The sequence below is a fragment of the Cryptomeria japonica genome, chromosome 3, assembly GCF_030272615.1.
Source record: "Cryptomeria japonica chromosome 3, Sugi_1.0, whole genome shotgun sequence".
NCBI classification, from domain to species: domain Eukaryota; kingdom Viridiplantae; phylum Streptophyta; class Pinopsida; order Cupressales; family Cupressaceae; genus Cryptomeria; species Cryptomeria japonica.
This window is the reverse complement of record NC_081407.1, coordinates 545,631,317-545,655,144: the sequence shown is the minus strand read 5'-3', so window position 1 is coordinate 545,655,144 and position 23,828 is coordinate 545,631,317. Positions and strand designations below refer to the sequence as shown.

General features: G+C 36.3%; 1 protein-coding gene across 1 annotated transcript in view; it reads right to left on the bottom strand.

Moving 5' to 3' along the window:
- LOC131075095 (protein ACTIVITY OF BC1 COMPLEX KINASE 7, chloroplastic) overlaps nucleotides 1–22,825 on the bottom strand; it is a 160,405-nt gene extending 137,580 nt beyond the window's left edge. The window contains exons 1-3 of the mRNA XM_058011918.2: nucleotides 22,069–22,825; nucleotides 13,655–13,798; nucleotides 1,399–1,524 (exon numbers count right to left, since the gene is read on the bottom strand). Of these exons, the coding sequence (XP_057867901.2) occupies nucleotides 1,399–1,524; nucleotides 13,655–13,798; nucleotides 22,069–22,599 (801 nt within the window). The 5' untranslated portion in view covers nucleotides 22,600–22,825. The remainder of the gene's footprint in view (nucleotides 1–1,398; nucleotides 1,525–13,654; nucleotides 13,799–22,068) is intronic.
- Between the last annotated feature and the right edge of the window lie 1,003 nt (nucleotides 22,826–23,828).

Here is a 23,828-nt window from a genome sequence, read left to right as displayed (position 1 = left end):
AAATCTACAAGAGGATGATGTGGCGGAAGATGTACAAGGGGATCATTAAATCCACTCATTTGGTGGTAAGGAAGGAATGTGGGGATAGGCCAGGCCTTTATTTATAGGGTCTCGGGCCCATTTTTGGCAGTATTGGATGCAGGGTTTTGTGAGGTAGCGACAAGTATGGAGGCCACCTTTACCCTATACACATCATGACAATAGTTGGCATTTGTTGGTGAGGTCTCAAACAAGCGGATGAAGTGTATTTTCAAACATGGCGATGATGCTTTTATTCAGATATTGACTATGTTGTTGGGGGAGAGTTTGCTCAAGACCATGCACAAGTATAGGACAAATGTAGATGTGGTGACAATGGTATTGGCTTGGGGTCTGGAATTGGGAGAGAGAAAGGATGTTCTGGTTCAAGTCATGCGACAGTGTGTGGAGGATGACTCGCTTGGTGGCTTGATGGAGCTCTTGGAGATGGCAATGCCGTGGGCTAGTTTTGATGCTGGGGAAGGGTCGGACATTGATGGAATTCACGAACTGCGTGAATTGGTCCCCAACATTTGTTGGCCATTTGGTTTGGACAGAGACGAGCGGAGGGCAGAGGCAACTATTGCTTGGGATTCTCTCAAGCTTTTTCTGAGAGAGGAGCTAGAGGCTCAATGCCCTACGGTGATTACTTTTGCAAGAGGTGGCACTATGAAGCAAAATATGAAAGGGAAGGGCAAGTGGAAGTTTTCGAGGAAGAAGAGGGCCAAGTTGGGCATGATGGAATGTGTGGGTGATGGTGTAGAGATGGGTGGTGGAGGTGTGGGAAATGCTGGTGAAGGGCCAAGCGGCTTTGCCCCAAATGTGCCCTAGTCCTTGTCTGCAAGGTGAGGTGGAGGTTGGGGGCTCCTATGGTTTTCTTCTGATGGTTTTTTTGTATATGTGTATCATTCTGAATCTCTTTAGTTTTAGTGAATTTTTTGTTATATGTATGCGGTGTAGGTAAAGATGTCTTCTATAGGGTTGGTTTTTTGAGGGGCTCGGGTATATGGATTTTTGATATGTAATGGATGTATGGGTTCCTGTGTGCTCAAATTTTGTTTGAACACTGTAATCCTGGAAAATTTTGAAAGAATGCCAAAGTATTAATGGGTCGATAATGAAGTCATGGCGGTTGTAAAAGGGGGTGATGGTTGGTGGTGCCTGATTTTATCAGGCTTTTTGTAAAATTGATATGCAAACTTTTAATTCAATATAATAAAATAAACTATTATTACCGATCAAAATAAAACATTTTGTTCATCCCTCACTGAGACTTAATAACTAGGGCGACCTGAGCATTTGCCAGTCATACTTGAAGATTATTGTACTATTTCTTGCATGAATTGAATATTGTAAACAGAAAGGGCATTCAAAAGATACCTGTCCAAGACTAGCTGCTGCAATTGGTCGATCCTCAAATTCTCTGAAAATCATATCAACTGGTGCTCCTAACTGTTCCTCTATCAGGCCTCTTGCCTTCTTAGGTGAAAGAGCAGGGACACGATCCTGTGAGCAGATTAAGGGTCATGTATGGGCACCGTCACAATGCCACTTGTAACTAAATGCAATTTAAATCAAATTTTAGCTTTGAGAAGAACTTAAGTGTACAATGAGAACATATTAAAGGCATTATACTGTTTGAAGCCCAAAAGATGTTCACCAGTTAGATACCAAGGTCAATACACAAAAAATATTATCCTAGATAAAAGTGCATAAGGTATATGACAATTGTACTATTTATGGATAATCTCGATTCTCAACAAATGTTTCCTTGGGAGGTGACAAAAATTTGTTTTATAATTCTCAACTTTCTACAGTAGGATTCAACAAAAGCTTAAATTTATACAAAGGTTATTCTTATTACACTGAACAAATAAAATCTTATAATATTTCTGTTTTGATTTGCACCTTTTAGTCCAACACACAATAGAACATATATGTAGTAGAATTTCATTTGAATAAGAAAGGGAAGCTCCCTGTAAAATAAAAATTCACCTACCATAAACAATTTGTACTTGCACACATACACAAGATGTTATAAGTTGAACATGCCAATTGCATTCGAAGCTACAACTATCTTCCTAAAAACTTCTACAATACAAAGCTTTCAACAGTTATTAACTTACAAAAGGACAATAATAGAAGGCAAAAGCAATTTAACAATAATTTAGAAGTGAAGTAAGCATATTAAATTATATTGAATGACTAATTGTAGATTTAACAATAATACAGGATACTAAGTGAATGGCAACTTCAGGAATACGCAAACATGAGAATTACCATAAGGAATTAAGTGCAAAATAGTACTTATTTATACCATTCATGGCATGTCTCCTTTCTGGAACTACAAGAATTAATTGAGGACCCATAGCCTATTTTTTATTTCCATAGGCTAAAGGATAAAATAAGAAAAATAATAGTAATATTTTGATTTGGGCCCAATCAATTTATTTTGAAAGAGCAACTTAAATATTATTATAGGGCCTATATGATATTTCAAAAGTGTTTTGAAACACTTAATTCAATATGTAATTCAAAAAATATTGTTAAACACTTGATGTAATATTTTATATAGTGTTTTTAAACACTTGGAGGAAAAAGTAAATTTAATGGAGGACCCAAAAAGCAACAATAAAAGAAAGCCATTTGCTCAAATCAAATCATCCATTTTGTCATTTCATTATTCCTTCCACTTCGGAGATTGAAGCATTCACGGTTGAAAACCTTTGGTGTAGGAGATTTGGAGTATGAAAAATAAAACCCTCTTGATTTCCCTCTTGTCCATGAGAAGTGATTCCATCTGAGGATCACAATTGTGTTGATTTGTTGAAGGTTGATGACAGATTTGATTATCAAAGATCTGATTAATTGAGTATTTGCAAGCAAGTCTACCCAATATCATCACCACATCAATATTTGCTAGAATTAGGAGAACTTGGTCTACTATTCCAGTCATATTGATGCTGGTTCAAGGGTTTTTTAAGCATTGAACTGTTTCAATCATATTGTTGTTCTCAACACCATTCCCAGCCAATGTACAAGTCTAATAAGCATTTATTCAGTGTGAAGCAAGGGGTTTCCAAACATTTGTTGTTGTTTCTAGCCACCTACAACAATGCTGTACCATCTTTGAAGGTTGCCATAGCAATTCGAGATCAAATCTGCTATTTTTAAAGGGTTTTAGGGCATTTTTGCTACTGTTATAGTAATTCCACAACACTGCTAAGGTACTTCCATACCATTCTACCGTATCATTATAGTTGCATATTTCATGAGTAGACTCTGCAGAAATAAATGAACACGTTGACACCATAATTGCTGATCTATTTGAAGTTGTTGTTAAGTGATTTAAATATTAATTTATTAGATGCAACCGTTGGTTATAAGCATTAATTATTGGATCCTTTATTCATGACATAGTTTAAAGATTCTCTAAGTACTCTGCAAATTCTCAGTGTGAATGTTTGACAATAGACCATGAGGAAGAAATTAATGGAGAACAAGTCTTATCCCAAGAGGTATGTTTGACAGAGCTCCTGAATAATTGCAAAGAAGCACATGCAACTATGGATGATGAGATTGCGCATGATGGACAATTCAAAACAGTAACCTTAGTTGCAAATTCAGATCAATCCAGTGAATTTTTTTAGACTATTAGCTTCCTTGATGACACTACTGGAATGAATGCAGATGATAAAATTGTTAGAATCACTCATGCATTTTCAGAAAAAGAGCATGATGAATTTGAGTATATTGCAGATTTCAAATCAACTTATAGTAATGAATTCTTACATCACTTCAGTGATGATATTTCAGATATTGAAAGAAAGTCTCCAATTGCAACTGTGTATCAATTTGACTTCTAAACAGAAACTGTGAAGAAGAGTGTTCATGATAGCTTCAGCCTATTTGAATCAAAAAGTGATTTTTTTATGGAAACAACCATTCATGGGAAAAAAAATGAGCATACTATTTCAGATCAAAGCCATCGGTTCATAAGTCTGTGGGATCCAGATGTTTTGACACTAAAATAAGATGAAGAGCAAGCTTATAATGATTTTCCTTATGAGCATATTGTTGTCCTAATCTCAGAACATAAAACATGCAAAGAGGATGTCATAGAGGTAGCTGATTTTAATAGTTGTGTTCTTGAAGACAAATCAGAATATTTATTGTGAGAAGCTAAGTTTGATCAAAGGCCTAGTGAGTTATATATTTCAAAGAATCAATTGATAGTCACTGAAAATAAGATTGTGCAAACCTTAACACATTTTGATTACACACAAGTTCATTGAAGATCACTTTTGGAAGGCCCGAGTTGAGAAGAGGCTTCAAAGTGTTGAGGGATGATCCACTCTTGCAGATTTGCATGTAGTCAAAAATGTTTTGGAGATATTTAAGTCAGATTACTTGGACTTACTTTTAGATAGGGATCATACCATCAAGTTTGCTGAAGAGATCCTTGATGCATTGAAAGGAAAAGAGGAAGAAGTTGATAAGCTCACCTTTGAGCTTAACTCAACTAAGGGTTCATCGAAGAGCACCCAAATGGCACTCCTTGAAGCAAAAAATCAGCTTGTTGATGCGGAACAGTTTAGGCAGCAAGAAAATGAGGAATGAGCTAAAGAAATCAAGCAGGTGATTGATAAGATAGATAGAATCCAAGCAGATTTTGACTTAGAGCATTTTCCAAAGTTTGCAGGTGCAGAGTTGGAACAAGAAGGATGGTTGGATCAAGAAAATATAAGTAATTTTAGTTTTCTGATAATCCTCTTTCTGAGATGGATGCAAAGTCCACTTCCAATAATCCACTCTTTATAACGGAGGATGAAACACTTCCTGATTTCAGTATCATGGTTGGTGACAATCATAGGATATGGCATACAGGTGATGTTTTCAGTCTAAATGGCTTGGAATTGGGATGGTGGACTTCCAGGAACAGAATGGATAAGGAATGGTTTCTATCATGATTGGCCCCTTGGTTCACATGAAGTCAAAATATCGAGTTTGAGTAATGTGCATAGTCATGTGATAAAAAATGATAAGATTTTAATTGGCGATCCTCTTGATAGACCGCCTGACAAGGAAGGAAGAATTGAGGTTGTAGATCACGCATGGCATGTGATGATTCATGAAGACTTCCTCATCTTGAAGACTCCTCTTCCAGTTGGCATATGGGATGAATTCAAGTGCACAAATTTAAGGTTGCCATGAAGTAGGAAAAACCTTCTCCATGGCTAGTCACGAAGATTGGAGGTACACTTTCCTATCTATGAGGAAACCATTATCCATATCAGAGTAGCACAGCCTAATCTTGGTAAAGCCACTTCCTTCTGGAGTATTGTGCTGAAACTCACCAGTTTGGCATATTGGAAGTTTATGATGACAAAGGAACCATTCTATGGAGAATCATTGGACAAGATCTCAGATTTGGAGCAGCTGTCAACCTTCCAATCAGCCAACACATGAATTTTGTTACTTGCTTACAGATGGATTGGCAAGTGCTTCCAACCAAGGAATGGAATATTTTTTTATGGGAGTTGAATGGTGAAGATAATCCCAGTCATTGGAGAAGTCCTCTCATTCATTTCCATGTTCACATCTCCTATGCATACGAGAGTATATCATCATTGCAACTGCTGCCCCAGTATGACAATACTAATTTTGATAAAATCAGTTAATGGGTGGATTAATTTCAGGTACTTAAAGGTTTTATGGCAGCAAATTGTAGGAGATTTTTCAGACATGATTCAGTTATTTCTAACTTCCACAATGGTGAGTAATGGTTGCTGCAATCATTTCATGTTGCTGGTCTATGTATATTCAGATGTTCCATTGATAACTGCAATTGATTGTGTGAATTTGTGTGCACGGGACTGCCACTTTTGCACTTAAAGTTGAGTACTAATGATATGTTATCAGTCTATGGCAGCAGAAGTGTTCCCAAGATAGCTATGAATCTAATTTTCAAATTTAACACTGCTGTCATCATTTGTATCAGCCACTTGAAAGGGTCTAATCCACATCATTCTCGATATTAAAAATAATATTAATATCTATTCTATAATGGTCATCTTCTATTCTTAGTGGTCATCTTAGTTGTCGACTTATTTAGCTATTTAGCTTTTTAGTTGACTTATTTAGTTTATTTTTTGGCGCTCAGTTTTCGCGATTTCAACTCGACAACAAAGCTACTTATCCCATGATTTTTTCTGGTGATTTTCGCCTTTTTTTTGGTCGCAATTTTATTCTCTACGACTTAGATATTTTCTGAGCCCAATCTAGGGCACAAATCTATGTTTTGTTTGCTCCTATGAATCCGAACTACGGTTTTCAGATTTTTATCTAGGTTTTGCTAATTTTTCCACAAAAGTTATCTTTCAGGGTTTTAATAATTTTTTCCTTAAAAATTATTTCTGGGTTTTTACTAATTTTTCCACAAAAATTATATTTTTATTTCTTTTTTCCTGGGCAAGACCTCTCGTCCTACAGGTCCCAAGGTTTTCACAATTTTTTCCTAAAAAATTGTTTGTCGGTTTTCTAATTTTTTTCCACAAAAAATCATGGGAGGGTTTTGCTTGATTTTTTTCCTCAAAAATCAAGCTTTTGCCATGTGATGTCTAGTGTTTTGTCGTGCGACATTTTAGGGTTTTCACGATTTTTTCCTCAAAAATTGTTCACAAGGTTTATATTTTTTCCTTAAAAATTATCATCTGTAATCCGCAATGTTTGCGTGGGATTTTGGTTCTCTGCATTTTACCATTTTTTTCCACAAAAACGATGATTTGTAACCTCAGATTTCTAGGTTTTCACGATTTTTTCCTCAAAAATCATCTATAATACGCGAAGTTCGTGTGGGATTTTTTGATTCGCAAAGTTCTTAGGGTTTGACAGTTTTTTCCACAAAAATCGTGCTTTGTTGCAGTCAGTTTTGGGTCGCACTACTAAGGTGAACATTTGCAACTATGGTATCCTTGCAGTCTGTTTTGGAGTTGATGGAGCAAACAATGCTCAGTACTCTTCTACAAAGGGGTTTGCTGATTTTTCCTCAAATCATGGTTTCAGGCTTCAGGTAATTTGTGTGTGCCAAATCTCTAATTCATGTGTGAGGTTACATAAGATTGGATGGCTTCCGGTATTCTAGGTCATTAACACTTTGTAGATCATGGGAGAGTCTTCGTAGTAGTAGAGTGTTCTTTGCATTTGTGATCAAATGACCTGCAGTGACTTTAGTAGGGTATTGAGTACGATGACCATTAGGAAGGGTATTAAAATAATATTAATATCTATTCTATAATGGTCATCTTCTATTCTTAGTGGTCATCTTAGTTGTCAACTTATTTAGCTATTTAGCTTTTTAGTCGACTTATTTAGTTTGTTTAGTCTTTTAAGTGTAACTATTGCTTCTTTATTAAAGACGCATAGTTAGCTTTTTATTATTTAGTTTTTTAAGCTTTTAGCTTTTTAGTTTTCACTTAAGCGACTAGTTCTTAATTTAGAACATTGCCTTGTAAAATCTTTATATACGGTTGTATATCATTGAATAATGAATCCGATTATTTAAGCAATCAATTTTTCACTTGCAACATTATAATGAGGTGTGTCGAGAACCATGCTATTTTGTTTAACAGATTAAATTTCTTGTTGCCTAGGATGATGTTAGATAGTGGGATCGCAGATGTTGATTGCGTTCAAACACTTCAGCGTGAGATATTCTATGCTGCAGAATCAAGTCTTTATAGATATCCCAATTTGGTTTTTAAGGATATTTTTTCGTTGGGTTACAAGAAAGGAGAGTGAAGACTTGGCAAAATGGTATTCCAATATCAATCAAAACAGTGCAGTGCCAGCAAAGTGTGATATTCCTGAGATTGATTTGGGATCCCAGGTTTATGTTGGGCTTCATTCGGTATCAATCACGTGTATCTGAGGTTGTGTTGGCATTGCTTGAGGACAAGCAAACTTTAGGGAGGGAGGATTGTAATGTCTCCTTTTGGCGCTTAGCCAATTTGTGCACATTTAGCCAGTTTCCAAGTCTTCCAAAGGCTAGCTGGTTAGTTAGGGAGAACTCCAACATTCTTGGAGAAGATTTTTCCTAGTCTTGTTGAGCAGTTGTTCCTAGGTTTGAGTTCAATTGGTTATGGATCCTTTTGATTCATTTGGAATTCATTTCCAACCTTTTGAGTGCTCTTTGAACTTCTTGGAGCAGCTAACTATTTTTAGAAAGTCACTTGGTTGCCTCTAATCATCATCCCTAGTCTTCAATATCACTTTGGTAAGATCAAAATTGCAAAATTATATCATTTGTGTGCTTTCCATAACCTAGAGATATTATTGAGTTATTTTATTAATATTTCACTTAAGTTATCTAATATTGGTAATATTAAAAGGTTCAACTAAGTGTAGTAGCTCATTTTAAAGGTGTTGAAAAGTTATTTCTACTAGATACCTTGGGAAAGGGACTTTATTCATGAGAAACATTATTATTCCTCAAAAAGATTTGTGTTTAAAATTTTAGATAATATTTCCAAGTTTGCATTTGTTATCAGATTGAAGATTTTCTTGGTAATATTTGTTTAGCAAATTGTAGAGGGTATTTGTAGAAAAAAAGGCACAAGGGTTGCAAGCTACAATACCCACTACAGTGCTGCTATAGTGCTGGGTTGGTATTTGGTGAGTGGTGACCATTGGGAGGTGTTTTATGCATTTTTGAAGGTGGCTTTCAAAGATTATCATTGCTGTTTGGGAATGCAACAGTTCATATCAGACCTGATAACGCTGAAGTTTATATATCAGACTTGTTTCTTTGTGTTTGGTAGCCTTTGCAACAGTGTTGGGTGTGTTTGGAGGCCATTATGACAGTGCTAGGTGTGTTAAGTAACCTTGGTGACAGTGTGATGTTGTATTTGATGAGTTGCTGTTAAAGAAAAGGTCCCAAATCAGTCCCAAGTATGAGTGAAAATCATTGACAAACCTATCCCTGTCCATACTTAATGTCTGTTTGAAGACTGCTGGATCATTGCCTTGCTGGTCTGGGTTGTTTGGTAAAGTCTTTCACTTGTTTGGAAGTTGGATTTGATGGTTTTATGCTGCCTATATCTGTGAGAAGTGATCTATATCTTTGCTACAGCTTTCTACATTCAGTTTCAGACTTATAGCACGTGACTTTTACCATCATATGCAAGGTACTTCTCATGTGGAGTGTCATATGTACCTCTATTACATCTTATGAATGCTTATTAGATATGATTCTTGTACCAGCATCTAAAATTATGTTGAACTTGTTATAACAGACCTCATAACAGCAATTAACCATTAATTTGCAAGTGCATGTTGTTAATTTGGCATTTCAAAATATAATTTGAGGGTGGTTATAGTTGATGGTTCCTACCCCAATCGAAATCATATTGTGCTCTTTCCTTTGTCTCTTAGTCAAGGTTCCTACCCTGATCAAAACCATATTTTGTTCTTTCCTTTGCCTCTTGGTCAGGGGTTCCTACCCTGATCAGAACCAAGAACCTTAAACTTATATGGGGTTCTCACCTCAATGGGAACACGACACCATCTCACTTTGTCAAAGCATTCAAATCAACCAAGAACTCTGTGATCCTTAAGAACTCCAGTAGCTTCTAAGTATTGAGGCCTTCGTCAAAGATAGGGATTAGAATAGGAAGTATTGGGTGTTCCATGTCTTCCAAGAATAGCATTAAATGTTGATAAACTTTACAAAACCTACCATCAAAGAACTAAGAAGAAAAATCAAACCATTGGAGCTTCCTATAGGAACCAAAACTAATCAACGATTCCTAGGGCTCTCAAAACCAGCTATTCCACCAAATTGTTCCTAACAAAGTCCAAACCTCCAATCGCTCATAGCTTCACCAAATTTTGGTCAAATTTCACCAAATTTGTACCATAGATACCCATTAAGACATTTAAGAGGATGGAGTCCTCATTTGACAAAAATTCAACCCCAAAAAAGCATCTTGAAGAAAACACTAAAACCAACCAAAACTAAATTGAAACCAAAAGAAAGAAAGAAAGAAATTATTTTAATGTCCACAAGACTAAAAATAGCCTATGGGATAGACCGCCTCACAAACTGACTTCAACATTTCATCCCTTTTCCTATGCAACATGCTGATGAGCGACCCCAACTTCTCCAACTTCTCCTCACTGAATAAATTATCCCAAGAGCTGGCTGCCAAAGTGTTTACATAACTGTCCCTGCTGTCCTTGAAGGCATCACACTCTAAGATGAAGTGTTTTTCTATTTCCACTTTTCTAGAGGTGCAAAAAATACACTCTTTCTTCCCAAGATTCTTTTGGTCTTTTCCAATGCACGATTTCACAACAGACTTGATGAGAGTTAGCTCTTAACTGAGCAAAACAAAATTTTCGCGATGGCTAAACTCGCGAATCCTTTTGGTTAAGGGTGCTTGTAATACCCTTGTCCTCTACATTTATGAGCTACAGCTTGAGGCTGTCGCCTTGCTGTTGATGCCAGCCTTCCATTGTCCCCTACCCTTTTTGGTTAAAATATTGACAAACTTGAAGAATGGCTAAACTCGCAAGGGGGTGATAGTGTCCATTTGGGTGAGTTTGTTATAAGGCTGGCATCAACAGCAAGGCTACAGCCTCAAGCTGTAGCTCATAAATGCAAAGGACAAGGGTATTACAAGCACCCTTAACCATTCAATAGGGATTTTCCTAGTTCCCTTAACCTGTGACAAAAACTCCGAGCAACTAAAAGCTAGCCCAGTCTTTAACCAAAAACAACCACAGTCTCTACTGGGCCCTTGAAAACTGTCAGCATCCAGAAAGACAAGATTACACAAGATAAGCATTAAGAACTTAACAAAAACATGGGGGTTTTGAAAGACTCCCCTAACCTTCGATTTGGGTTTTGTAATGGCTCCCAAAACCACCATGAAGAAGCCAACAACCTCAAAGCATCTGGTAGACGCAGCTCTAACAGCAAAACACCTTTCCACCTCAATAGGATAGGGACCCACCTCAATAGGGGCTGAGAGGAAGGAAACCCTCGGCAGAGATAACCAAGCTTCAAACCACAAACCAATGTCCAACAGCCGAGAGATGGAACCACAACGCTTAGCTGGACAGTTGGGTTTTAAGAAGGCTCCCAGAACCAATAGATGAATAGGAGACCTGAACCAGCCCAACTCCAAGCAGATAAGCTTAACCAAGGTCTCCACCTCTATAGGAGAAAATGGACAAAAACTCAGCAGCAAGGAGAGAGCATCAATCAACCATCCGGCCTCGAAAAACAAGACATCCAAAGCCCCCAACAAGATCCGTCCCACCAAACTCAGCCCACAACTCTTCCCCTCGGTAGAAGAATGATCCACCTCAATAGGACAGACTAAGAAAGGCAGAACAGAGAAACCTTGAGCAAAACCAGAGAACCTCTTGAGAAGGATTAAAAAAGAGGAGCATCCATAGACATCAAGAGGAGATCCAAAAAGTAACAGAGAACACTCCGAGGGCCAAAAAACGCCCGAAAGGAGTAACATTTGTATTGTTGACTTTAGTACTTGCAATTCATTAATTTCTTTTGCATTTTTTATTTTTAAGTTGTGTTGGTTTTCTCTCCAGTTTCAAAAGGTTGCAAGTTCTTCTTCGAGTGAACAAAATTAGAGGACATACTCTTTTATCCACTCAGTGATGCATAGCCAGTTCGCTGGAAAAAAATAAAAAGACTTGGTTTATGTCCATTCCAATTTGTGTCTTCTATTGCATAAGCAAGATGACTACAAGGAAGGGGCAATAAGGCATTGGGACATAGCCCCTAAGTGTACCAACTTGGATGCATCTATTGCAAAGCTTGCTAGAGTCAATATAGATGAAGATGATGATGATGATGATGATGATGATGATGAGACTCTTACACAAGATGCACCTAGCGGGAGTGGCACTCCATTTAATTGTGGTTCAAACGATGTTGAAACAAATGATGACCTTGATCTAGATCCTTTGGATGAAGATTGAAGACAACTATACAAATTTTTTATTCTATTTATTTCAAATTTTGTAATTGTAATGATTTTCGTTTGAATCGTCCTAGATATATAAGATATGTGACATAATATTCAAATTTTGAACTATCAATTGGCATTTATCTTTATCACTACCATTGATCAATGATGAAGTATCATAATATCAATTGACATTTATCTTGGGTGTATTGATGATATTTGAGCTAAATGTATTCCCTTTATCAATATCAAAAAAAAATAAAAATCAAATAAAGCCTTTACCTTACATACTGATCCATTTTGTGTTACTTATGTGTTACACTAACATTTAGTTGAACACAAAAACAGCTCAAGTCCATATGGCAGTTATCCCTGATACACTCAACAAATGACACAAAGTCACAACAGCTTAAGAGCACAATCTAAATATACCTCCAACTTTCACACAATCTAAATCCTTGATGTCTAAATTGTTGGAATAAAATTTATATAAGAACTTTGTACACAGACTCTAGGTCATAGAATATTAGATCATGTCGTTTATGACTCTATAACATATAATACTAATGAACAAATTACATAAAAATCCTACAGAGAGCTGTAATTTAGGAAGTTGAAATTTATAAAAGTCAAAAACTTGTCAAAGGTATTTAATTTATTCTTCAGGATCAAACTGTTATTCTTCCAAACTGACACATCTTTCTTCATTTTATGTATTTTGTGTCTGAAATTTAACATGAAAATGCAAACCATTAAGCACAGCCAAGAAAAAACTAAGATCTTAGAGAAAATTTTGCAATCAAAATTTCAGTGTTTTTGAGAACTGATGGACTTTGTAATTGGAATCACTTGAAAAGGAAAGATTCTTGGACACTGAAAGCTACCAGAATATGGCCAAACCTCTTATGATATATGTTTTCTATCTTTTGTATTAATTTTCCTTGATGTAATGGTAGGAGAGAATCAAGAGATGATACGTGTCAGTAGTCCACATTTTGTACTTCATGTTCCCATTAACAGATATCGAACTTTCTAAACACCACAATTATTCTTTTTTTTTCCTTGACCTAGAAGTTTCATTGCATTTTCAGGAATAAAGAAATTCTTATTTTCACAATAAGAAATTTTCCTAGTTAGAATTTTTCATGCAGCTATCAATTTTAACATCTTACAAATGATCCACAAAAACATATTGTGCTTTAACCATAGAATTGGAAGATTCTAATGAATGCATCAAATGCCTATAATCCTAAATACCAATTGGAAAGTTGATTAGCATTCAAATATAAACATTTTACAAGTGTTGGTTGCACCGATTTCTAATTTGGTAGGTTAAGTAGCATAAGAATTCATCAATGTCATCCAAATACCAAGCCTCATTGTTAATTGTTATTCTAAACCACATGTTAACAAGTCTAAAGTAACAAATATTAACTTCAAATTCATAATAATAACATGAATTTCCTGTAAGGCATGGATTTTGTGTTCATATGAGTGGTTATAGTCTCTATTCTAACACATGTAAATAAGGTTATAAATGGTTTCTCATTCTGTTGACTAAAGAAGACAGGAAAGAAAACTAAACTAAATTGATTTTTGTAGCAAATATATTTCTAAAGCAGTGTAGTCAGACCATGTACCTGTAATTTGGCAAGCTCCTCTACAAACTCTTTAGGGAATAGATCAGATCTTGTTGATGATAACTGGCCTAGTTTGATGTACAATGGACCAAGTTGCAATACGCATTCCCTTAGCCAGGAAGCCGTTTTTCGCCTCCTTATTTTCTGATTACAATTGAATGTAAAAAAAAAAAATCAAGAATTGTGGAGATAAAGACATCAAAAGAAACAGTGGATATGTAGTCATCAATCAATAAACTGACCATCAATTCATCACATAGTTTTGTGAAATCAAAAAACCTTGACTTCAGCTATTCTAGAATTTAGTTCTTTTATTGCTAGCTATGCATTTACAGAGAAAAGAGAAGAAAGTGTTCCCTTAGCTTCTAGTTGAACTAATTATAGTGTTCTTTATGACACTCTTCTGTTAAATATCAAATTTGCATTACTTGTCATGATTCATACTCATCAAGTCAGGTGACTTTGATATTCAGCATATAAAAGAATCATAGTCAGCATTGGAGTATTGGAAGACTAAGTATTTTTCATGTAGGCAAGTTAAAACATTAAATATCAGGCAACAAAATGTTTATTGAATACACTCATTGATTCGTAAAACTCATTAGGAAAACAGGAACATAATACAAAGACTGAAAATGCATTAACACACATTAAGATTTTTAGGAAGATATTATTCTGCAAGATGGGGCCACAAATTATTAAAATATATTTTCTTTGGTTCTGATATGTCATGAACCAGATTGCTCATAAGAGATCACCATGGTACATACTTCATATCATCATAAGGTCATAAAAGATTGACTATAGAAAATACTAAATGCAGCATCAACTATCAAAGCCTCCTACAAGCATTACTACAAATTGCTTTGAATGTGGAGTTAATAGGTTGCTCATAGATGAGACATTATGTAATGTCCCCATTTTTACGCCTTCTTCTTTTGTGAGTATTGGCTCAATTTTAGAGAATTTGAGGCATCCAACAATGGTTTTGAGTTCAGTTGGTGCTCTACTTGGTGACAATGCTCTTTGTAACGTTTTGAGTTTTTGTGGGTTTGTACTCCTCAATCCTTGCATAACACTACTATTTATAGTAAGTTCTCGTTTTGGCACCTATCTTACTAGGTTTTTTTGGGTTTGTTCTCCTTAGTCCTTGGAGAACACTACTATTTATAGTCGGTGCTCGTTTTATCACCAATCATCATCCTTCAACATCAATTATGTTTCGACGTGATCAATTTCCATTTCTGATGTTTTGGCGAGTTTTTTGTAAGGTGGTTGATTATATGTTAATATTTGCACTATAGTAATAAAGTAACTTTTTATTATTCACTTTAGTGTTTAAATATTTGAAAGGTGCTTTATTGTTCCTCAAGTTGGAAGCCTAGGAGATGTGGGAGACTCAACTTATTTTACAAAGTTATGGAGGTTTTTCAAAGGAAAATAAAATATATGAATTTTAAAATGCCTTAATTCCCTCTAAACTCTATAAATTGGAGTCTTGACTCTCATTTCTCTCATTCAGAGGTGCACAGATTCCAAGATGTTCCAAGAGTGAACAAAGAAGCTCTCCCAAGTGTTGATTGGGGACAGAAACCCTCGTCAATATTCACTGGTTTTGATGGTGAAAGATCCATCCTAGCTGGTTTGGTGTTTTCACACAAGAAACACACTGATTTTCATGGAGTTTGGTAATCCATGGTTTTGAAAATGATGAAAATTTTCAGGGTATTCTGATTTCAAGTTTTGGAGTTTGTGTTGTTGATGATTTGTAGAGGTTTTGTTGTAATTTGCAAGTCTCTATGTTGTTTTTTCTAGCTGGACATACTTCTTCCCATGCTGGTCGTACCCTACAAAATGGATGTGTGAGCTAGGGTTTTTATCATAATTTTGTGGGTATCTTTCCAAATAACTTCTGTGAGTTAAGTGATCAAGTTGCAAGAGATTTTACAGGGATTTTGCTGGAGTTGATTTTTCCTATTAAATCACCCTCATTAGCAGATGATAAACAGCAGTTTGGGAATTTTAAAAAAGAGATGAATTTTCTAGAAGGCCGTACAAGCAAGTTTTTGATGTGCGTGGAATTGGAATCAGCTTATGGTTGGTTTATGTGGCTGCAAACTCACTCTTAGGTGGTGCCTTGACTTGAAGGATTGGTAGCAGATGATAAACAGCAGTTTGGGAATTTTAAAAAAGAGATAAATTTTCTTAGGCTGATCACCCCTATGCTTTACAACGCTCTGTTGCAACAGCGGGTATTTCTAAGCTAAGTGGTAATGGAGATGATCATTCCTTGCTGGTTAAGGCTGGAGCAAAGACTGAACAACTCTAGGGAGCCATTCCTTGCATTAGAAGAGTACCTTGAGCCTCTCACTACCATTGGAAGCTTGCAAAAGGTGATAGAAATATCTGTTTGACACCAATCTGCGTATAATCCCTTTCAAGATCTATCATAATTCTCTCTTCTATATCTGCTTCAAAATTTTCTTCTATATTTCTAAGATCTTCGTTATATCTCTGCAACGATCTCTTTTATACTTGACATGATCTTTTCTTCTATCTGCAAGATATTCTTCTTTATAGCTGTATTAATATACTCTTCTATGTCTGCAATCTGCATAATTTCCTTTTAAATCTGCATGGATCTCCTCTTAAATCTTCTTGTGCTTGAATGATATCCCCTTGTGTCTCCCACCCACACTTCATTTAATATCTTCTTTCTTTTGTTAAGCGAGGCATCCTTTCACAATGGATGCATTCTTTCCAAAAGATGCGTCCTTTTACTGATAGAACTTTAATCTGACCGCTGCTTTATTATATCTATAATTTAGCTTAGACATTCCTTATTAATCGCATCTTCTTGTTATGTGAATAAGACAAAAAAACTTTACCTTTTTGAATAAGAATTTGTCTTCTAGTGAAACAATTTTTGTCCTCCTAAATAAATCGCACCCCTTGGATAAATTATGACACTACACTATTTGAATCGCACCATTTTGGTTAACAAACAAATCAAACCTTTTTTACATATACTTTAAACTGACCAATCGCTGCCTTGGGACTTTTTTTGTCATTTTCACCTTTTTGTCTTATCTGATTTCGTCTTATTTGTTTTGTCTCTTGCATGCTTTTGTCTTATAATATTTTAGTTTCTGTGTCAATATAATTGCTGTGCATATATACTTGATGTGTCAATATAATTGTTTTAATATCATCTCTACTCATCATTGTTGCCTTGACCTTTGTTCATTCACAAATCTGTCTTGTGGCTAATTATGTATATTGTTTATTAAATATATCATTGCTGCTCCTTATGGATGATAATAATACTTAATATGATTGCTTGTAGACATTATCTCTGCTTTTCATCTTATTTTTCTTGATATGAAGTCGGCCATTGTTTTATTCAAATCAGTCTTGGTCGACAAGCAACATGTAAATGTATTTAATAAAAACTCTTGCTTTTGTCTTCTATTGTTGTATCCTCAATTCTTTAATGTATTTGTGGATGACTCATGTCTTGGTCAATAACAATGCCATAAATCATGAACAAAATGTTTGTATTAACTTATTTAACATAGATATCATTGCTTGAGCGCTTACATCTGAACTTGATCATTGCTTTATACGTTTGGGTGCTTCCTTTAGGATATCTGCATTATCAACTCAATTATAGCCGCTGCTTCTCTTGTTTCTTAGAAAGTCGACCTTTAAAACAGGAATAATAATAATATCTTCATTGTATAGAGTCAGCAACCTTTGTTGAGCTTATTTGGCTACCATATAAGACATTTCTTTATTATTAAACTGGCTATCATACGTCTTATACACAAAATCGGCTACCATTTCTTAATCAGGTCTTTTCTAATCGCTGTAATGAAATTGCTCTTTCCTTTATGTCTTTTCTCTGATACAAGTCGCTTCTTAGATAGTCAACCAATTGCTGCTTATAATTCTCTTCGCTTGTAATCATTATTTCATCTTTCATGGATGGTCCTTGATGCTGACATTGCAAATTGGAAGTTTGCAAGTCTTTATTCTTTGATAGATGAATACATATCAATTCCTTATTTTGTCATTACCTTATGGGATAAGATGATCTCCTCAATCTTCTAATATTACTTTCTAACTCTTAAATACTTAGATCGGTCAAGGCTACCACCCTTGAGCACACATGTTTTGTTCTTTACTTACCAGGTCAAAGATGGGAATATTACACAATAAATAATATCAAACACATCATATTATTATACCACATGGTCTGCCCAATATCAGAGATGAAATACAACATGAGATAAAGAATATATGAACAATAAATGCATGCCACAAGGATGAAATTTTGATGATAACTCTGCTGTCATAAGTCAGAATATAAAAGTCTGAAAGTACATCCAAACATTGGCAAAAACATGACAAACATGCCCAGAAATGCTGCAGTCCCAAATCAGATTAATACCCTAGGATTTATACATAGCAAATCAAGGCAAAATGAACAACAAATGTTGAAATCGTCCTCCTAGGAATGGCACCAAGTTTAGTGTAATGAACTGGAGCACGGTGTTTCATAACACCCAGCTCAGCACTTTTGATTTTATCGTTTTGTAATAAAAAGGAAATTTTCAACAAATAAAATTGTTTAAAAATTTCCTAGATTGGGCTTGGCCGACCTAGCTTAGGAGTTAAATTATTTGCTTTTGTTTGTTTGTGATCACCGACTTTAGGTCGGCTTCTCAACACGGTACAGCCTAATGAGGCATCAGCACCTATATATTGGTGTAAAGATGAAGGTTGGAGCATGCTTGGATTTGGAATAACAGTGAGATGCACAATGCTGATTGTGGGGATGATCATCCACATAATCTAGTGACGTGGGATGACACCCCCACTCTCTCCATTGTTTCATTTTGAGCAATCTGTGAGAACTCTAATCATTCCTCCATTATATCTGGTATCTCACACAGGCACTGAGTTAGCAGAGGTCGTGTGACAACATTGGCAGGAAGCAAGAGCGCACAGTGGTCATTAACATTCTAAGGAACGAGCAACATCTTGATCGTGCCAGGCTGCCAGCAATAAGGCGGAACCCTGTGATACATATCACTACTTGCGCCTTCCAACACAACTCATATCATCCATCCATTCCCTGGACCAACGCAACCGAGCAGCTACACCATGGGTAGAGTCTACAGCAGTTAACGTCATGGCAAGCATGTTGAAGTTGAACGATCACCCTTGCCACTTCTTCAACAAGCAAGGCCAGTTCTGGCGCTAGTAACAAGAACAAATTCATAAGGGAGTGTCGGGAATCCTCAAAGGCCTATATGTAAGGAAAATTCTCATATTACTGTTATATAAATAGGCAAGACGGGGGTATTTTAGTTTACTAAGACCTGAGATTTTACATGTACTGAAGATATAAGTCTAATGGTGTTGTTTCCTAAACTATATTAGCTGTACCAAAATTCTGCAAATTCATAATAAATCTCAGTTGATTTGTTTGTGTCCTAAATTCTATGTTAGAGATTATTGTTCCTCTTGTTTAAATTTCTGTTTACAAGTCAAAATTTTTCAATTGTATCAGAGCTTCAACTCCTGCCAACTTGTGGGGAGGTTGAATGAGTGATAGAACATAAAGATATTTTGAGAGAGAGAAAAGAAAAGAATCTAGCATGGCTGATACAGATGATGAGGCTAAGGCCTTCTTCAGAAGATCTGAAGAACTCCATAATAACATATCTAAAACCCTAAGGGATGTAGCGCAGTTGTGGAGAGACTATAAACAGTAACCAAACAATGACAAACCTGCCTATGAAAAAGGGGAAGATAGTAATTCTGTTGGGGGAAAGACAGTTACAAATAAAGAAAAATCTTCAGTCAACACCAAATCTTTTAGAGCGAAGTTTTTGACAAATGAGGAGGTTAATGAATATCAACTGGACCAAGTTAGTGGAATGAATCAGCTCCATGCTGAATATCATTCTTTAAGTGCAGCCATCAAGAATGATATGACCTTTGCAAAATATTGTAGTCTGAAATCAAGAAGTGGTCATAGGAGGAAAGGGTATGACAAAAGAAAAGACATCCAACATTGTTTAGGGAAAATCACAATCCCTAATTTTGATGATACAAATTAGACATCATCGAGGTCATGAAAGCAGAAACTAGATACTTCTCCCTAAACCCCATGCTCAAGGAAGAAGCTCTCAAGTTCGCTACTTTGCCCATGAATGGTGGTACCATGGGATTGTGACTCAATGGCACGATGCAATAACTTCCATTGAGGAGTTCAGTCAAAAGGCTGATTGAAAGGTTTGATAGAACTGACCCAGAGGTGCATTTTAGGAATCTAGCTCAACTGAGGCAAGAAGGCAAGGTGGAGGAGTGTGTTTCAGAATTTCAGAAACTTGTTGTAATCATGCCAAATGTGACGGATAGGAGGCTTATAGTACTCTTTGCTGAAGACTTAGCTGAACCACTCAAAGGGCTACTCAAAGCCTTAAATCCTACCACCTTTCAGGAGGCCATCACAACAGACCTCAACCTAGAAGATTCTGTGGCCAGGGACAGCTTCAGCAGTAAGAGGGCAGCCCTACCTTTGCAGACCAAAAAAATATTTTCAAAGGAGCTCAATACCTCCTAGAATGCCTATATCAAAACCCAAACAGATGGATATCAGTAGGAACTAATAAAGGAGAAGGAAGTTGTCTTTCACATGCAAGGAATCATGGCAGCCTGGGCATCAATGTTTTAGGAAAACATCAATTGCATTACATTGAGGTAATCTCTGATAATGATACGGAAAGTGAAGGGGCTGATCCTGAAAATTAAACAAAAAAGAATGAGGCACCTGACGGAGGCACACTTGTTACACTTACCAGAGAACCACGCTTTAGTGCATTCCGCATTAAGGGGGTCTTGAAAGGGCAGTGAGTAATTATCCTAATTGATAGTGGAGCTGCCTACAATTATGTCAATGAAGAAATGGTAAGGAGACTTGGTTTGAACACAATTCCAATTGAAGGGTTTGAAGTGAAGGTAGCTAGTGCAACCACACTTTCTTGCACTCAAAAAATACCTCAAATGGAGTTGGCTATGGGAGAATATAAATTGAAGGATGACTTTTATGTTATTGGCATTGACATGGAAATGGTTCTAGGTTGCCAATGGCTGTATACAATCGATAAATATGAAACCAGCCACTGTAAGATGGAGATCCCTCTCAAACACAATGGGAAAAGGGTAGTGTTGCATGAATTATCCAGCAAAGGAACCATGGAAATATCAGCCAAGAGGATGGAAAGGGTTTTCCGCAAGAAGCAAGTAGCATGGGCAGCAGAATGTTTCATCACCAATACAAGTGCAATACAAAAAACATACAAATTGAACTGCCTATATTATTAATTGAATTTGACTATAATATATAGCTTCAAAGAAGCACAGTGAACTCCTCTAATCAAGGAACTAAGATGGCAACAAATTTATTTATTTAAAACTTATTAGAGTCCTCATTAACAAACTGCTAGAACTGAAACTAACACATATTTCACTCCAAATTCATGATAGCACACAAGCAAATTGATGTTGGATGTGTAGTTATCTCCAACACCCTTCCTACGGCCAAATGTCCACTAAACTATCAAATAAACACACTAATGCCCGTTTTGAGACCTCAACCACCTCTCCTCCTCCATTACCCAAATGGAGGCAAGTCAAGGAATCTATATTTCTTCTGACAACCTTTTTTGTATGTTCATTGGTAATCCCGGCATATCTAACAACCATTAGGATGGTTGTCTCTTCATATTTACAGTCTAGCAAATCACAGCAACAACACCTTCAAACAAAAGCCCTACGTTGCAAACACTGTTGTTTCTTATGCTGCTGCACGTACACTCAAGGACGAAGGTAAACACATCCACAAATCATAATTACACTATTCTCTCTACAAGAGCTCTCAAGATGTTCTCATATTCCTAGACACTCTTATGATGGAGTAAAGCCCAATCTAGCCCTGACACCATGATAAAATTATCAAAAATAACAAAAGTATAGAAAAGAAATACATACAAATTGAACAGCCTATATTTTTCATTGAAGCCGATTACAATATATAGCTTCAAAGAAGCATATCAAGCTCCACTAATCAAGGAATTCAATATAAAAATAAATTAAGTTATTTGACACTTATTGGAGGCCTCCTTTAACAAACTGCCAGGACTGAAACTAACATGTATTTCACTCCAAATTTACGACATGTGGATGTTGGATGTGTAGTTATCTCCACCACTGTAAGCTTTAGATAACTCTACATTTTACTTGAGAGATTTAGATTGACATCCAGAAGCTGTGATTAAGAGAGAACTAGCTCAATTTGATAAACAAGAATAATTAATATGGAATTGGTGAGAAAGAATTGCCTGTTTTACTTCAGAGAAGCCGCCAATGTAAGACCATTTGGCTTCATCCAAGTACACACGGGCTCTTAGAGAAACAACAAACGTCCACACATCAATGGTCCTCTCAAGCCTCGTGTAATCCTCCCTTGACCAGCTGAAACCTTCGTCTAGAACCAATTCTTCTTTCCCATCTATCTCCGGCAAAATTCTCCTCCTCTGTGGCAATACCGCTAAATTTGCACGTCCATTGCCAACAGAACCATCGGAAATCTTTCGTCCATTGCCAACAGAACCGTTGGAAACCGCACGTCCCTTGCCAACAGAACCATTGGAAACCTTTTTCCTAATGGCTAAGGCCTCTTCCACGGGCACCATTCGTGGCTCAGCCCCAACTTGAACCTTTATACGGCCAGAGTTTCTTCTGCTTCCTACCTTGAAGCGCCAAAGCCCCCCATCAAATGACGCCAGGTTTCCCTGCACAAATGTCCGACCAAACCTTAAATCCTCTACCATTCTTCCGCTGCAGATACAGGAGGCCGGCGCCGCAGCCATGCCTAATTTGTTTCGTGTCAACTGATAGAATGTTGAGGGAAAGGACCAAATTTCCCCCCTGCGAAAGGCGTATCTATCATTATTGTCTTTTTGGATTTGTAAGAGTTAAAATTGGCTCAAATGCAAACAGCAATGCGCAAAGTTCAAAGCATTCACGATATCGTGGCATATTTTGTGACATTGGCTAGGTAGTTTTGAAGATTCCGTAAATGAGGTAAACTTGTAAGCAGCGCATGTTCAAAGTCTCTCTGTAACCACGTGTTCTTCGTCTCTTGGTTATAATATTGTCTTATTTTTATCTCCCGAAAGAATGACGCATATATATTGTTTGGCGAATAGCACGCACGGTGACTATAGCGTCAGCTTTTCAACGTAGGCAACGCTACACTACATCCCAGGTTTGCGTCCACTGCTATAATTTTATATTTGTTTTTCTGAGTATTAGACTGAAGTGCCATCTTGTGGACCATAACATCCGGACAATTACCATGATTGAGAGTGAGTGGCAATCTATTCAGCATATACAATAATAATAATAAATACCTCTCGAATGTATGGATGCATTGATTGAAAGATTTTAATAATATTCTTGATATCAAAGTAATCTATTGGATCAATATTAGTACGTAAGTCTCCTTTTATGTACCCTTTTTTTTTAATGAAGATGTCAATTTATTTTGTCAAATAGTATATTGGATGTTGATTAAAAAGTTTGATAAAGTTTTGTCCAATCTTATTTTTATAAACAAGGTATTTAGATTGTCTATTAAGGTTTCTTCATAATTGATATGAATGTCTTTGTAGATCAAGCTACGATATGTATATCTCCGCCATACTCTTGATGCAAAATAGGAATGTTGGCCTTTCCCCTTCTTAGGTGTTGCCATTTGTCAATTTCACACCCAAATGATGTGAGCTAGTCCTTAATTGAGCTATCAACGTTTTTGCTTTCTACTTAATATCAACTCCTAAGTAAGCTTTTTGATCATGGTTTCAAGTAAATTTTTTTAATATAATAAGCTTTATTCCAACTAATTTTCTTTGTCTACATAGTACTCTTAAATTTGCTTTGACATACTTTTTAATTTCTTCTTTGATGTCTCATTTATCTAACCACTTATTCTACTTCATCTATATGAACTATTTCTTCTACTTAGCTCTTTCTCAATAACCAACTTAGATCAACGATGATTCTCCAAATTTTTTGGTCTTTTTTAGGTAGCTTAAAA